General features: G+C 37.8%; 1 protein-coding gene across 1 annotated transcript; it reads right to left on the reverse strand.

Annotated features, from left to right (window-relative positions):
* Positions 1–1,682: 1,682 nt before the first annotated feature.
* Positions 1,683–17,758, reverse strand: LOC121739899 (facilitated trehalose transporter Tret1-like). Its single transcript, XM_042132501.1, has 7 exons — positions 17,589–17,758; positions 8,443–8,672; positions 4,983–5,306; positions 4,206–4,341; positions 3,209–3,429; positions 2,806–3,012; positions 1,683–1,987 (listed from the first exon to the last, which is right to left on the reverse strand). Exons 1-7 carry the CDS (start codon positions 17,659–17,661, stop codon positions 1,730–1,732), a joined length of 1,449 nt encoding a protein of 482 aa, XP_041988435.1. The 5' UTR covers positions 17,662–17,758; the 3' UTR covers positions 1,683–1,729.
* Between the last annotated feature and the right edge of the window lie 1,151 nt (positions 17,759–18,909).

Consider the following 18,909-nt stretch of genomic DNA (forward strand, 5'->3'; position numbering starts at 1 on the left):
TGGAAACCGGCCACATTTTTCATTGTCGAATCTCATGGCTGATCTAGAGTGGGACATCCAAAACTTTACGAAATTGTTCCTATAATAATTGAATATTATATTCGAATCGCCTACTTCAGTGTAACATGTATTCGTAAGTGTACACTACGATAGCAGTGTGTGCGCAACACATTTTCTACCAGGCTTTACATGATATAGTTAAAATTGAAATAATTTTAAACTTTATTTATTCAAAATTTCAAATTTGTTTTAAAGCTATATATTTTCAATTTTTATTTTATTTTATATAGGCTTAGGTAAATGCATATCATTTGTATTTAATTTTAAGTGCAATATATTTAGGCGTGTATAGATTTTCTTGCCAGTGTCGTGATGGTTCTTAGTCACTTACTTTTAATTCGGTAGTATAATTGTTTTACTACAATCCAAAGTGTAGTCGTATTATTTAGCGTAAGTACTTAACTCGGTTACTGAATCTTCGACTCTGGGGCCGTACCACGAAAGCGTTTTGAGACTCGAACAATCGGACGAGAATGCCGCGTCCTGCTCTAACAACGTCATTTCACGTTTGTTAAAGAAGCACGCAACATTCTCGTACGATTGTTTGAGTCTCAAAACCGTTTCGTGGTACGGGCCGATGTATTAGTGCCCGTCTCTGTGCAGCTTTGACTAGAGTTTATCTATTCTCTAACGCTCGTGATTGGCTGACGTCAAACCAATCAACACCGTTGTTGAATAGATCCCGTCGAAAACCCTCAGAAACCGAGCGGAAAGGTTACTGTCAGACTATATTATTATGTAGGTATCAGAATTACATAGTATTTTATACCGTGAATAGATTTCATAATAACCTAGCAGTAGTTCGTCTTACGGTAAGATATACTATATAATAGCATATGAAGCACAAAATGTACTGTTTCATATATCACCACCATTAATATTTTTATCTACGTTGTATATGTTATACTAAATTATATATTATGTATAAAATATTTACTATACTCTACTAATTTACGCAGTGTTTTGTATTTGTATAAGGATATTTGGATCGTATTGTAAAAAGTCTTACTTTGTATTTTAAACGATCTCCGGTCCAGGGAAGTTTGGCCTGGTGACTGCGACGCAACGACTGACCAATCAGAAAAGTGCTAATGGATTTGCAGCCAATCGGTGACCTCGTATGTTAGAAACTGCACTTGTATGGATGCGTTGATTGCGACAAAGCTTTTTAAGAATGTGGACATGACTGGAACTAACGACGATTTCCTAGAAAATGACAATTGAAAGTGTTTGCAAGTGGCGCAAATTTTGATACTAAATTAACGTGGGTGATGCCACATTAATCTAGAATCAAAATTCTAGAACTAACATGGCCACATTTGATTGGTTCGGTTGTCTGTATTGCTGTTATCGGGTCCGATAAATGTAAGACTTATGATAGTAAAGGTAACCCGCGAGCGATATGTAAGGTTGTGACTTCAACGAAAGGTACAGAATGATATTGTAAAATGGAATTGTATTCAAAGTAAGACTTTTAAGAGTAAGCTTATATTATACATCCATGTTGTAAAGACTATGTCATTGCAAATATATACATTCCATTGCTTGTGACATATTTTTTTTTATTTAGAAAATCCTCCAAACCTTTTTTAATGTTATCGTGCGAAAAAAAAACTTCAAAATCGTATAACTTTTTCTATATTTCTATTCATAAATACTTATCACTAACTTACAGCCTAGTAATGTCTACCTCCGCCTCCTTCCTCTTCCTCCCTCCCAACTCCTCGTAGATCTCCTCTATACTCCTCATCCTCGTCTCTGGGACGAACATCACGATGTAGACCGTGCTGACGAGGCAGACCGCTGAGAATATCCAGAAGACGAAGTGGAGGCCGACTGATGCTGCCAACGGCTGGAAGACGCGGAGTTCCACTGACACCAGGGCGCAGGCGAATGCTATCACTACGGATGTGACTGTGCCGCGATTCTGAAATGTAAGTTTAAAATTTAATAGATAACTCAAAACGTTCTTCACGTCTTATTATCTTAAAGGTTTGTTATGTCAATACTGGTCTGGGTGCCAACTAATCAAAGATGTTAAATCCACTTCCTGGATTAACAATACATTGATTCTCAATTCTCACATTGGCGGTTTGTGGGAGTCCGCCGCAGTTAAACCGCCTACGATTTTGTGACCGCCGCGCAACTGTTCGCCTCGTGAACCGCTAGTATGCTAAGGCGGAAGACCCTTAGTTTTCCCCACCGATAGGACTGAGTAACCTTAAGGGCCAACCCACACGTACCACAACCACACCACGTGGTCGGGCGTATATTTCGCATTGTAAATGAACTGGACCATTCACATGTACCACATTTTGCAGTCGTTGTCAACCACTTGTGTGATACTGACCACAACGCAACCACGGCCGACCACATCGCAACCACAACGTTGCGTCGATGCAATGACAGTGCGCACACACCGCCCCGCCCCCCCTCCGTTTCATTTACTTTTGTACGTAACTACATCGCAACCACGTCGGCATTTTGTCCGTACCACAACGCAACTACAAAAAGCTGCAGCGACACCATTCACACGTAACCGCTGCTCAACGACATTTTGTCGTTGCGATGTGGTGTGGTTGTGGCACGTGTGGGTTGGCCCTAAGGGCCCGCATTCTCATACCCCGAACACATGCTGTCTCACGCGACAGACAGCCTAGGATCGAAGAGAAATTCGTCAGGCTTTCAACGAAACGATATCAAGGACGTGCTGCTTTCTTGAAGCGGTTACAGCCTGAAACGTACCTGGAAGGAGAACATCTCAGTCATGACGACGAAGGGCACGGGCTGGAGGCCGGCGGCGTCGCAGTAGATGCACAGGCACAGCGCCGCCACCGGCAGCCAGGCGCACACCTCTGTGCTGCCGGACCCCAACACTGTTCTCGCTGTAAACCAAGCGGCCAGCGCGCCTAACGCCAGCCCGGATAGTGCACAGGTTCCCGCTAACAGTTTCTGTAGACAATGAACGTAAGAAATTAATTTACCTTAAAAACATAATATGGTTCCAAGCTTCGTCATCAAAGGTATAAGCTACCAAATACATATCTAAGATAGAAAATGCCATAAGAGGGTTGAAGTACGTAGACCATGGCTAGGGACTCTACTTACTTCTTCGTTCAGTAAAGGTCAGAGAGAAAGGATGACTTACTTTTCTCCCCGTCTTCTCGACTAGACTAGAAGCTGTGAAAGACCCGACCAGCTGCACCGCGCCTAGCACCGTGGCCTGCTGGTTGGGCGTCATGAGAAAGCTGCCGGCGCTGCCGAAGATGAGCGACGCGAAGTGGATGACGGCGAGGCAGCCGCACAGCTCCCGCGCCAGGGTGATGGTCAGCGTGATGCGGAACGCGCGGAATGTACTCCGGTCTGACACTGGAGGGGTAAGTTGCTGATGATTCCATGAAGGTTAAGAAAACTAAGAATTTTTAATGCAGGCAGTTTTCAGCGCTACCAAAATTGTGTACAATCTTAATTCAATAAAGGTATTTGGCACATGGCTTAATTTAACAACTTGAGGTTATTTAGGACAGCTGGAGTGAGTGAGCACATCATAGTTTGCTTTTCGTGTCAATAGATGATACTTTCTCATTGCATGGCACTGGCGATTGTACCTGTCCTTTCGATCTTCTATGGACCATTACCAAGTGAAGTGTTTAACTTTTGTTGGAAAACCTACTTCATAAGCCTATAGAATTAAAAACTATACATCATCAATCAATCAACAAAATCAACCTACAAAAGGGCTACAAGTTCGCAAAAACCCAAACGTCTTAACAGTTAGGCAAACAAGTAATTCCACGCGACTTCGACTGTCCCCGTAACAATAGTCAAACATGTCACGGGATACCTGCACTTAATGTGCCGTTACAGCATTTACATATCGTTAGGGCAAACAAATGTTTGTACTGAAACCGTGGTCAGTTATCCGCCATTAGCCTTGACATTAAACGTTATGCAAGCGACGAGGTGTTGAGTATTTTACCTTAATATACTACTATCGAAGACGTCTAGCCAACTAAGTGTTTGACCCAAAAATTTTGCGCCAAAATAGAGGCTATAGATTCAAGTACTATGGATATGGTCTATGTGTGCCTTATACTGCCAATACTTACGCTGAGTACAGTATTTTAATTGAAATGTAATGTTACCGATATTTTTGAGCGTGGCGAAGAATCTCCCAGAAGATGTCTTCTCTAGTTCTTCTAATAATGACGCTAGCTCCTCATCCACCACAGCGTCGTTAGCTTGCCGACATCGCAGCCACGCGAGAGCGCTACGCGCTTCCTAAAAACAAAATGTGTCTAAGGCCGGTATAAATAGTCAGTACTCAAGATGCATCTCGGTCTCAAGACACAATTCAGGCTCTGTGATTGGTTGGCTGTCAAAATTTGGACAAATTATAGAGCCGAACCGCGTCTTGAGACCGAGATGCATCTTGAGTACTGACTATTTATACCGGCCTAGAAGTCACATATCCTTTCTATACCAAATTTTACCCAAATCAGCGGTTTAAAGAGGTAACTGACAGACGGACTATACAGTGTGTAACAAAAATAAGTGATAATACTTTAGGGTGTGTACGTGTTCCTTGTAGAGAGTTCACTGTGAAAGTAGCAGCGCTGAAAGACGAAAAAAATTTTTCACTTTTGTATGGGCAAGGGCCCGAGCGTCACGAATTTCCTCATACAAAAGTGAAAAAAAATTTGGTCTTTCAGCGCTGCTACTTTCACAGTGAACTCTCTACAAGGAACACGTACACACCCTAAAGTATTATCACTTATTTTTGTTACACCCTGTATATGTATACTTTCGCATTTTTAATATTCGTATGGATAGAGCTAAGGTGCAATGCATAGGAACGGCTAATATGTATGACACTAGTTAACCTAAACAAAGATTTTACAAGTTCCCTAAGGTATTCTTACCTCCACTTTCCCACTCTTGAGCAAATACGAGGGCGTTTCGGGCATCGTCGGGAACAGGAGTAAGTGGACTAGTGGAACTCCCAAGCAGATCCACAGTGTGGCGTGGTAGCTCAAGTATTCTCCCATAATATACACCACCAGGTTGCCGAAATTCTGGGACAGAACCACCAGGCTGCCCAAAATCCCACGAATAGAATCCTCGCTGATTTCCTTTATGTATAAAGGAGTGACGACATAAGATCCGCCCACTCCAAAACCTATGATAGCTCGCGCCGTAACCAAGGCCCAGGTTTCAGTTGAGTATATTTTAAGACCCCAGCAGATCTGAAATAGAAAGAGTGAATTTACAAAATGCTCAAAAAACATCATCTTAAAAACTTAATTAGGTCATAGAGGACTGGTCTCTGATTAGGTTAAGGTTAATAATGCTCTGTCATAAGTTGTTTGCTAATCTTTATGGAAAATGGTACAGGAAAAAGCTCCATGGGAAATCTAATAATGGCAATTGTCGTTTATGGAATTTATGCAATAAATTCGCAATTAATCAACATTTTCTATAAATAATTCATGATAGTAATTGGCGTAGAGATACATTTTTATTTTGATGACGTTAAGGTGGCCATACACGGGACAATTATCGTAACGATTTATCTCCTCGATGTTTAAATCGAACGACAAATTGTACGTGTGTAGCAATATCGCAAACGATTTTACGTTCAAAAGATCGATTGGACGATTTTCTTGACAATCAATCGAAACGACAAATTGTCCCGTATATGGGCACCTTAAGACTCGATTAGAGCTTTCAAGTCCTATAACATTTATAGTTACTTAACTAAGTCACTGCCGCACTCAGAGATAAATATTAATTACTTAACTGTAATTAAATGACATATTGACATAATCCCATATTACACTATATGTTAAATTCTTCATTAAATTGATGGTTAATCAGATGATTAACCATCTACAAAGTTTTTGGCTCACGTATTAATATATAGATATATATTAATACGTGAGCCAAAAACTTTGTATCCCTTTTGACGAAAAATGGGGAAACGTAGGTGAATGAAATTTTGCACAGTTAAAGTTTATATGGTGAAGGAGTGCATCGAGCTAATATTATTTTGAAATTATGCTTTTATCATACATTTTTTTAACAAATAAAACATTACACACACACTAGGAAAATGACAGATTTTTGAGTGACAAGCCTATACATACGAATTATACTCTTTTATTTATGGTTGAAGTCTGTTGATAACATTGACAACAAGGTGACAAATTGAAAATGGATTATAGTTTTTTTTTATTGAATCTTAGATACTATAAGACAATGCTTACACGGCCAGTCTGAGATCAGCTGAGTCCCAGAGACAAGAGTTGAAAAAAATATGATAAAGTCAATAGGGTAATGCGAAGCACATGTCAAATTACAGACCGGTGACAATTATACCAGTAATCTCAAAAATATTTGAAAAAGCCATGCAAATCAAATTAGTTAATTATCTTAATAGGAACAATTTACTTTGTAAGCAACAATTTGAAAAAGTTTTCGGGGAAATGCACTTAAATGGTATAAATTATATCTCACAGGTAGGAAGCAGTGTGTAGAAATAAGTCACCTTGAACAAAACAAAGAAATTTCGCATAGATCAGAATATGAAGACTCTGAATGCGGAGTACCGCAGGGAAGCATGTTGGGACCAAATCTCTTTTTAATCTACATAAATGATCTGCCAGAATTTCAGAAATAATAAAATATGACTGTAGTATGTTTGCTGATGATACTACTCTCTTAATAAAATGCCCAAGAAATATATTAAATGACGAATTGCAAAATGAAATTAAAAATGTTACAAATTGGCTATAAACTAATAATCTTACGGTAAATTTAGAAAAAACAAAAATAATTAAGTTTTATAAAGAAAATATTGACGAAAATAAATATTTAGAAAATAAAATAATGCCAATTAAATGTGTTTCATCAGCTACTTTTCTAGGGATACAAATAGATAAACACCTGAATTGGAAAACACATATAGATAATACCTGCAATAAACTTAATAGATTTATATTTGCGCTTAAAAGAATGAAAAATATTGTATCTAAGGAAGCCACATTGGTAACTTACCATGGTTATGTCTCCTCAACTCTAAGATATGGTCTGATACTATGGGGCAATTCAGTGGATGTGAACAGGGTATTTATAATACAAAAAAAATGTATACGAGCTATGGCAGGGGTAGACAAGTTCACTCATTGTAAACCGCTCTTTCAACAATTTAAAATTCTTCCACTAGCCTGTTTGTATATACTAGAATCATGTCTTTTTGTTAAGAAGCATGGTTTTCTTTTTGAAAATAAAGACAATAAAGAAACCAGAAATAAAAGAAATAAAAACAAAATAAATATACCTACACAAAAATCAGCATTAAATAGCAAAAACGCTTATTGTATGACGTTTAAAATATACAATAACCTGCCAGACAATTTAAAAAATGATAATGATAGTTATGATAAGTTCAAGAAGGCTCTATTTGAATGGCTATTAAGAAAATGCTATTATTCAGTAAAAGAATACTTTGACGATATAGCTGTAGCAAATAAATTTAAACTAACTTTAAATATATATAATATATATTTAAAGGTAATAGGTATATGACATTTTTTATATACACACACATACACATATTGTAAGACAACTTTTATTTCTATGTAATTCCGTTTGATATAATATTATAAGTAATGTAATTAAGATATTTTTATATAAATGAAAATTGTAAACTGGACCTTATTATCTGACATTCTAATTTTATTTTATATTACATTTTAATCAATTTATAAACAATTTTATACCTTCATCACACTATGTGTAGAGTGTAGACTGTAGTTATGACTGACATTATTATGTATTTTGAAATGTAAAAGTGTGACTGTAATTTGAATTGAAGTTGACCTGTATACTGTATAGCTTTCCTCCTTATACTACCATTTCGTCTTGTTATTTGTTTTTACTTTTTATTTTATTTATTTATATTACTATGACGTAGCTATCAAATTGTTTAAATAATGTTTTGGACTGTTTCTTTTAAATGTTATAATAATTAAATAATAATAATAAATGTTACATAATAAGACAATATTTCCACGCCAATGAGGCAGAAATTTTTATACTATATAGAAATAATAAGAACAATAATTGTACAAATTTCCTGGAAATAAATACTATTCTATTCTAATATTTTTTTACAAAATATAGGTAGTAGTCCTAATGTCGTTGACACTAAGGTCGAATTTCGACCATTGGACGATCTCTAGTCAATAATAATGTCTCTGAGTGCGACCGTCATTTTCTAACTCTACTCTCAACAAAGGTATTATAATCAAAAATCTATGAACTATAATATGGAGCTGTCCATAGAGCTGCCACTAGCTCAATTACTTTGTAATCACTTACCGCCATAGACAAAGAAGTGAGCATCAGCGCTTTCTTCCTGCCGTAGTTGTCCACGATGTACCCGAAGAGGAACACCGCGGGTGTGCCCACGAGGTACGCGACGGACGCCATCCACGATACGGTGTCCGGATGGACGGGCGCGGCGGCCGGCGTCCGGTCCGACATGAGCAGCGGACCCATAGGCGACAGCCAGCCCACCGCCGTGCCGTAGGAGAACACCGGGAATACCACTGGAAAGATACAGCTTTTTTAAATAATTTAGCGTCGAATCTAGGGGATTTATAAAACAGTTAAGAGGTCTGTCACTAAAGAAGAGGTTAATGCGTTCAAAGTATCATAATATTATGCTAAGTACTCACATACGGTTTTGCTCGATCGAGAAATCACGTAGAGTAAAAACCACGGCTCGGGCTTTCGTCCACATAGCAGCATTGCTCGATAGTTTTACTCCAAATCGAAGGAAATTAGATATATTTAATTTCATCGAACCGGCTCGATGCGAGCCTTCCAGCTGTGAGTTTTGCGGTCCACACGGTGGTTTTGCTCGACTTGGAGTAAAACTATCGAGTAAAACCGTATGTGAGTACTTAGCATTAGAATGGTCGCAGTTATAGCTACCGCGGTATCAGCCGTGTAGATTTTTTTTATAGACGTAGCCCCTGTAAATTGCGTATGAGAAATTTGGGCTGCAGACTCACTTTCATTGACTAAATTCCTCCTAGTACAAAAAAGGTGGTCAACCTGTCTTACAAGTGGTGTAATGTGGCGTCTAATGCATCCAGAAATACTAAAGACGACTTTTGCACATGTATAACCAGTCCAAAAATAATCAGGCACATAAACAGTCGTATTTATTAGCAAGAAGCCTTTGCTCCTATGCAATAGAAATATTACCTATACAGTTTGCTAACGTCGTAACTAGGTTCAGAAAGTTATAGAAAAGCTCTCTAATATTATAAAATAATTTATTGCTATAACTTATAATTAAATATGCAAAACGCAATAAGTTTGTGATTGTTCTGTTACTCGTATGTTTATGCAGTATTAGAGAAATTGATCTTCGTCGGGTTATGTCAAAGTCAAGCCCATTCAACACCACGAACGAGTCAATATTGGCTTGACATAACCCGACTAAATAACATATTAACTACCGTATTAACGTATATCTCTGATGATATAAAACGATTACCTACGGGTAATCTCAATTTATGTACAGAGAGCTTATGTTCGCACGGCGCTAATGGGTCGATCGTCTTGATTTAATTTCAGTGATTATCCTCTAAACCCTACCATTAGCCGACTAAATATAGCTTAGTCTGTCGTAAGTACTACCAAGTCTCGATACTGAGAAGCAATTTATCGCTAAAGATCTTTTTGTGAGCTTTCCACACATCGTCAAAGACTAGAGCTGGAGTGCGCAAGAAAAATAGCATCCAGGCCCGTAGAAATAAGTACATTGAGCTTCAACTTGAACTAGAATTGTATCTTTGCATTTAATTTTTCCACACTTCGAAAAAATGTCCTCCTATGAATTAATGTGCACAGATATTTATTATCCTACATATAAGAGCACCTTCATGAACCCTTGCTTTAATTTCTAATGAAAAAAGTACTTAAATTGGTTAAGTTTTGGAGAAGAAATCAAGGGACAACGAATCGTTGATTTTCTGATTTTTTGTTAGATCAAGCCGCAGTTGTCTCTATCGCGCTCTGCAGGGGATTTCTCTAGCCCTTCTCCACAAGGTACGCTTATAAAGATGTTTTAGTAAAATAACTTTAACTAAATATTTCTTAGCGTGAGATCAGAGCACTCAAACCTCAGTGCTCTACAAAGAACGAGCTGTAAAGTGCCAAACAACTGATGGTATGTGATGCTCTACAAAAAACGAGCTGTTATGTGCTTACAGTAATGATGGTATGCGATGACGTTTCATCGTTTGACCATCTGCAATAATGTAGCTGAAATATTATATCGGCACACGTGGACGTGGACTCTAATGAATATGGACGTGGCGGTTGTTTACAGTTGTGTAATCGTACGTAACATTACAATTAATACTGTAATTTCTTTATTTATAGCTCTGTGGCTTTCCTATTATATACTCTATATACCTACACAATGTAGGATAAATTATTTTCTGTTATCAGATTTTTGCAGAATGTATTATGCTGTATGCAAGAATGAATGGTAAAAGCGATATTAGCTGGCACGCTTTAGTATGAAACAGCCAAAACTGCGATTATAAAAGTTTAATATTCAACAGGGAATGATTCGCATTATGTATCTAGGAAATCGATACAAATATTAAAAATTGGCTATAATGATTCCTAATAAACAACGCGACGTTATTAATCAAGTTTTTACTTAGCATGGGATTAGACGACGTGATGTACGCTACCTAGCTTTTATACTATTGTATATTATTGTATGCTTAAATAAATCATTTTGAATTTGAATTAAAACATGGACTTCTTATACACTTGTACGTTTAAATTGTGAAAACACGCGAGTAGTCAGTAGACATAGTGACAGAATATAAAATCTACATAGAAATAGCAATAAGATATTATTCTCAAGGTCCCAATATATAAAGCCCTTAAGTGACGAGTTGTGTCGTTAGTCATGATTTCAATTTCCCTGAATAAACCAAACGTTCGTAAACTAATTTTCATCCTAAAGTAATAGGTCAATATTACAATACGAAATTCTATTTGGAGTCCCAAAAATTAAGGTTGTTTTGATTAAGTTTCTTTGGTACCAGTAGGCCTGCTGGGCCAACCAAAGAAACCTACTAACTTCCTACTAATATCCTGCATATAGGTACAATAATATTCAAGTTCCAACTGTATTGTCCGGCCTTCCCAAGTTGGTCCACTATAAAAAATTAATGCAAATGATCATGAAGGAACATGCACAATACTCATAGTCGTGTATGATAGTCCATGAATCATGATCGACATTGATTTGGCAGGTTCGTACTTTAGTATACCTATAGAAGGTTGCGCTAACGTAGTGGCAATCATGGATCTTGGTCTAACGTGAAGATACGCCTTCAGGGATTTTAGTACGCTCTCTTTTTTTTTATGAAATAAGGGGGCAAACGAGCAAACGGGTCACCTGATGGAAAGCAACTTCCGTCACCCATGGACACTCGCAGCATCAGAAAAGCTGCAAGTGCGTTGCCGGCTTTTTAAGAGGTAATAGGGTAATAGGGGAGGGTAGGGAAGGGAATAGTTGAGGGTAGGGAAGGGAATAGGGTAGGGGTTAGGGGATTGGGCCTCCGGTAAACTCAATCACTCGGCGAAACACAGCGCAAGCGCTGTTTCACGCCGGTTTTCTGTGAGAACGTGGTATTTATCCGGTCGAGCCGGCCCATTCGTGCCGAAGCATGGCTCTCTCACGTATATCTCCCACGCATATCTCTATTGCCTTGATTACACTTACCAAGTAAATTGGCGAGACAGTGCCCTCGGCCGAGCACAGCCATACAAAATATACAGTAGAGTGCTTGGTCGAGGGCTTTGACTCGCCAATCTTCTCGGTAGTGATCAAGGCATAAAGTATGCGAGAGCTCTACCTTCGTCAAATTAGCGATGTCATCTATCCCATAATTAGTAATTACTAATTAGACACCCAGCAGGCGGCTTTGTTTCGACGAACCGCCGTTTAGTATTCCAGAGGTTTTTGCCGTATCCGTCGACACGCGTCAAATCATTACGAGTGTATATTATTATCTCAATTAAAATTTTAAGTTAGTATAATATTATATACATTATACGTGGCAGAGCCATACTTCGGCACGAATGGGCCGGCTCGACCGGAGAAATACCACGGGCTCACAGAAAACCGGCGTGAATCAGCGCTTGCGCTGTGTTTCGCCGAGTGAGTGAGTTTACCGGAGGCCCAATTCCCTACCCTTCCCTTCCCTATTCCCTTCCTTACCTCCCCTACCTTGTAATCCTATTCCCACTTTAAAGGCCGGCAACGCACCTGCAGCTCTTCTGATGTTGCGTGTGTCCATGGGCGACGGAAGTTGCTTTCCATTAGGTGACCCGTTTGCTCGTTTGCCCCCTTATTTTATAAAAAAAAAGTGACACTAAGTATTGCATATTATGGTACATAGATATTTATGTTACTATCGAACGACTACTTAAGCCGCACTTAAATTAATAGCGTCTCAAGACTCAATTGAAGTAAAAAACTTTTTAATGCGCTGATGACAACACATAATAATAATTTACACTACTTAAATTAAGAGGGTGTCAAATCATGATATATAATCCTTCATTTGCTGAGCTGAGATAGTCTGTGATCTATGGGGTCTCTTCCTTTAAGTAAGAACTCAGCTGCAATGTTAGAGAGTAGAGATGTCGATCGAATGGGACGATTCTGGAATGAACCACTATTCGTTCACCGTTAAATTGAGAGGCATCCGCACGGAATAAACAACACTTGGACGAAGTTACTGTCAACATTTCAATCAAACCCATTATGGGCTTCAACTGTAACTGGTACTGCGAGCAGCGTTTGTGTTCTGCGTTCAATTATTGTAACAAATGAACCAGAGACCTTTTCTTAAGATGGGAAATGCGTAACGCATTAACGCACGCCTGACATAAATAAATAGTAGGTAAAATATTTCACACCGATTTCAGTGTCATTAGACGGTTTCACTGAAACTAATCTACGAAGTGGTCAGTGATATAGTTGCCCAAGAGTGTGCGCACGCTGGGACATTATTTGCTCTCCAATATCCTTTACTGTCAACACCGTCTTTTGCTCGATTTATGCTTCCCTTTTTTACAAGCAAATAAAAATATTTGTAGGTTAAATTTTCCTTTCAAAACTTCAAGTTTGGAAAGTTCAATTCAACAACAAACAACGCAACCTCCGAAAATCAAGCTCTTAACCAGATCTGCATGGAGGCGTAGAACAGGTAGCAGTTTCTTAACTACCCACAAAAACGCAAATGAATGATATCGTCGTTGACAACAGTGACACAATTGGTCAATTGGATTCATTCGGCAATATTTTGATTAATGATTACAGAGCAATTAGGTACATAATGAATGTGTTAATTGCTGAATCGACGAGCTGTATTTTATGAGTTTGACATTGCTGCGAGTTTGCTTTTCTCATCATCGCATCAGTTTCTAAAGAGCATTATTATAGTAGAGACGACTGAATAATTTAGCAATGTTCAAGAGATATTTCGTCTAAACTAAATTTTACTTAAAATATTACCCTAACTGAACCTTACTAATATTATACCTAAATGAGAAAGTGTGTCTGCCTGCTGTTACCTCTTCGCTCTTAGGGGCATATTAGATTATCATTTACATTCATCATATAGGATCATATATATGATCCAATATAAATCAAGGAAGAAATGAATCGTATGTCATAATAATATGTCTATATTACATTATCCAATATAAATGACTCAATGATCTAGGATCCAATAGGTATAAATGATAATCTAATATGTCCCTAAAACGGATGAACTTTTTTACACAGATAGTTTGAGTCCCAGGAAAGGAGATAGGATAGTTTTTGTTGCGGAAAGTGTACGGTTCCCGCACGATAAACGAATTTTGTAACGGAGTGGCGGGCGTCGTCTAGTTAAGTATAATGCTCCTTTTTAACGACGGACGAGTGACTTTCTGTCGACTTCCCAAAAAAGAAGGATTAGCCGGTTCGATATTGTTCCGCTGTCGATCCTGGCGACACAGGGACAGGAGATTACAGGTGGTGGGAATGTGTGGTGGGCCAAAGTCCGTTTAAAAAAAATGTTCCGCTGTGTTTTATTTTTAATGCGCTGTGATTTAAAATGAGGCTGTTAAAAACAAACAAGGAAATTACCAGCCAATTTATACGGTGGTATTTAGCCTTAAATCTGGTATGAGGTATGATTCACCGTTTTATTGTTTCTCAATCAGTCGCATGAATGGCATCGCAAATAAACGCAAACGAGTTACTGCAGTGATCACTGTGGATGGAGCAGACGAGATTCTACGAAGTGACCACCATTAAGCCCGGCCGCACATTGTCCGAATTCTGATCAGAAACAGTTGAATTTCGCCGGGCCGCCACCCCGCACACTATCCGAAATATCCTTCCGGCGAGTTCGAGCTCACTCGGCTCAGTACAAAATGTAAGAGACAGCGCGGACGTTCAACTGTTTCTGATCAGCGGACAATGTGCGGCCGGGCTAAAGCATTCTGATTTGTAGTAGAAGCGCCATCAAAAACGTTACTTTTGAGATTTCTCATCCATACCATAGACTATAGAGGAATTATTGTACATGTGTAATTGGTCCATGTCCATACTAATATTATTTATTATAAATGCGAACGTGTCCGTCTGTCTGTTGCCTCCCCACGTCCAAGCCGCTGAACTGATTTTGCCTAAATTAAATTTGCTATGGAGATACTTTGAGTCCCAGGAGAGAACTCAAGTAAGGACGGTTCCGGTGCGATAAACAAATTTTGGCGCAACGGGGCTGCGTCATCTTGTCTCTTTATAGAGGAGAAACTTCAAAATTCTAGGGTTTTCGGTCTGGACTCTGATCCAAGTCTGGTCGGCTCCAGTGTTGGCACTTCTTAATTTGAAAGTTCTTAATTTGAAAAAAGTTGAAAATTGGTAGAGACGTTAATTACAAAACCTCAAATGTCCTTACGATCCCCTTTCTGCAAAAAAAAATATTCAAATGTCTAAAATTAAGGTTTATCACGCTTTTCTTGAGACTTGTAAATTTTATTGAAAAATAAATGAGGCAAACTTTTATAAATGTTCAACTCTTAGCGAATCCTAGGTCATGCATTTTTTGTGTCTAATTTGTCTGGGGAGTTTGAGTTAGGTTAGCTGAGCTATCTAGCTCCTTCAAAAATACTATTTTTATTTTATTTTACTCACGTATGCATAAAATACTAAAACATTCCACGACTAGTGGTAATTCGATAAAATATTGCGTATGCTATGACAAAACAATTCTTATTACAATTTTCTAAGCAATAACTTAAATATGTTTAGGAAATAGTATATAATTAATTTACGAAATGATGGAAGTTTTTCCGTTACGTGCTAATAGTACAAAATACTTTTCTTTGGGCCGCGAATTTTCACCGCGCGATATTTAGGGTCTGTTTCTCCACTTCCCGATAAAGTGCCGGATAGACTATCCACAACTTTGACAGATTCTCCATACTCTATCTGTCAAGTTCAGTGGTGGATAGCCTATCCGGCACTTATCAGGAAGTGGTGAAACAGCCCCTTAGGGCCTGTTTCACCACTTCCTGATAAGGCTTATTTGACAGATTCTCCAAGTCTGAAGATCTGTCAAGTTAAGTGGTAGATAGCCTTATCAGGAAGTGGTGAAACAGGCCCTTACTCTCGCGAATTTTTTCATATAATTTTTTTCATCGGAATTGCGGATAGGTACTCTCAAAAGATTCAATGTGTTACAGAATCACGAGAAAAAACCCGCACGGTTAAAATTCGCAGTGCGGACAGGCTTTTATATGTCTGTAATTTTGTACAAACTACGTTGTAGACCAGATTTTGATAGTAGATAAAAATTGGTCTTATTCGTGCTTCGTGCCGCATTGTTTTAAACTTGGGACAGGTCATGTCTGGTTTAAAGACTGCGATCTAAAACGGCTAATATTAAATAAATAGGTATAGGTATTATAATTTTGCCTATTTATTTACCTAACACTATGATTGTGCTAGTCGCTAGATGAGTCTATGATCCAGAGTCTAGTTCTACCTACTAAAATGTTCGAGATGTTGTGACACATTTGAGAAAACTCCTATAAACATTTTACTACCGGATTGACGATTATTACGAGTAATTAATTAAACAACTGCATATGAAAGCTTTCTATGTTTTCCGGCGAGTTTCCATGTAGACTGTAGAGCAGATATACTCAACCTGCGGCCCGCCGGGACTTTATCAATGGCCAGGCGTGAAGTTTTTCCATTTTGAAATTCACGCCCACCGACAAAATAGTTATATATTAGTGCAAAGTCGTGTAAAATTTTCCACTTTAAAATGGCAAAATTTAAAGAACGTTATTTTTAACCCTAAAAATGTAAGTTGCAGCGCCGCATAGTAAAAAGAAAATGTGTTTGCCACAAACACGTTTTCTTCTTTACTAAGAAGAAAACGTGTTTGTGGCAAACACGTTTTTGCGGGCCGTCTAAAAAAGGTTGAGCACCACTGCTGTAGAGTGTGCACAAATTACATATCGCGGAGATGTAATGACATCTGCCCGTAACGACTGTTATGGCTTTCATAATACACCTAGTGTCCGATCGAAAGCCTATTTCTAGCCGGAGCCGAAGCCGATTTATTTGCTTTTTAATCTATTTCCAAAAGCAGTTATATGTTCATCTGTTTATGTTTTTACCACAATATTACCTTCAGTCGTATCCGAAAACGAAGGCTTTATTTGTCTTTAAGAAATTTTATTCTTATCTAAATTCAATTTTTTATTTCTGATAGAAAACTAAAATATTGCATGTTTGTATTAAATAAAAAATATTGAGTCTATATTAGCATTTTCGCAAAGCGTTTCTTCAATTTTGACATTGGTTCTTTAATAAATAAACCATCGGCGAGCCTGCAGCTTTAGTCGTTTTAGCTGAAGCCAAAGTTTTGGCCGAACAAGATTACAATTTACATCAAACACTTTGGCCTAAATAGTAAATTAGGTCGTAATAAGTTAAAGCCGAAGCCGAAACTTCAGTTGGACACTACATTCATATAATAGTCAGTTTATGTAAATTGCTCAGCATCCAGTATTAGCTTTCTAGATATTATCATTATACTTTTTATTATGACTTGCTTGAACCGGTAAATAACTATTGAAGTAACGTCTTCACATCACATCTCATTTCTATCTATGGACTAACCAAGACATAGCACTTTCATAATAATATTATTATTATTTTATTAAGAGTCGATACGCTTATTTTATTGAGGTTCTCAACTTTTAAGCTTAAAAGCTCAACTTAAAGTAGTGTGTAGATATTACAAAATAATGACTTCTTTTAAGTATTTAAAATTAAAAATAATTATGACTTGTCATTTCAATTTTAGTACTTATAACAAACTAGGAAAATAAACTTAAAGGGTACGTACTCAAAATTGCAACCATTACTTGGTTCACTTTGCTGCCCTCTGAGCAATATTTTTTCACCGTATATTTCAACATTTTAACACAATTTCTATGCCGCACTTTTAATTACTTAAGTAAAAAAAAAGTCTGTCGTAAATCGAACACGTTCTTATTTCAAAACGCGCGCGCTCTCTACAAGTTTCTTCTAACGAGTGTCTTAAGTGTTCCTCGATTGACTGTCGCCCTTGCTCGGAAAATTGTACAGTTCCTATACAATATAGATATTGTGTTTTCTAACCTTTTCGTGCCAAGTGACCGCTTGGCGCTTGAGCACCTATTTTTGAGAATATTTTGGCGACCTCTCACCTTGTTGCATGCATCTTAAGGGGGCGAATAAAGCAAATAATAAAACATTGTCCTTGTCTCTTCACCATCAGGCTTAGCACGGCCACAGTAGAAATGCGAAAGAATAGAAACGCTGACAGTTTTGGGGACAATCTAACAGATTTCCTTTGTTAATTCATCATTTTGTCTACTTTACCGAAAGAATGAACGTTTCTATGGTGGTCATGCTATGCCTGCAGGTGAATAAGAAGGACGCAAAATCGGCACCGAAATAGTTTTTTCTTAAATCTTAAAGCGGTTCACAGACTACATCTACTTACCAAGTTTCAATAGTATAGCTCTAATAGTTTCGGAGAAAAGTGGCTGTGACATACGGACGGACAGACAGACATGACGAATCTATAAGGGTTCCGTTTTTTGCCATTTGGCTACTACATCTACTTACCAAGTTTCAATAGTATAGCTCTAATAGTTTCGGAGAAAAGTGGCTGTGACATACGGACGGACAGACAGACATGACGAATCTATAAGGGTTCCGTTTTTTGCCATTTGGCTACGGAACCCTAAAAACTGGAAAATTAGATGCATCTTTGTGATTTTTTTCTATCGAGAGAAGATATCGTGTTTTAGCTAGTACAGACACTCGCAAATATTATAGTGTTAAAAAAGTAAATGAATTATAAAATCGACGATTTTGCTTTAGTCGCCCTCTTAATGTGTGACAAATATTCAATCTGTACAATAGGGGTAGAGTCTAGCTAGCGAAAGATGAGACTGGAAAAAGGCGGCAAATTCAAAAAATCTACGTATGGCAACCTTGTCTATAGTCGGAATTATAGTTTTGATACTTGATTATTTATGGCAATAATATTATATTTTAGTTTGGATGACTCATTTCAAGAATAAGTTTATTGTTGTTATTTACTTAAATTTTATTTTGCAATACATTTCATTGTATTTTCTTTTTGACGAAAACTCTTGCATGTTTTTGCCGGAGTA

Source organism: Aricia agestis, chromosome 1 (genome assembly GCF_905147365.1).
Source record: "Aricia agestis chromosome 1, ilAriAges1.1, whole genome shotgun sequence".
Lineage (NCBI taxonomy): Eukaryota > Metazoa > Arthropoda > Insecta > Lepidoptera > Lycaenidae > Aricia > Aricia agestis.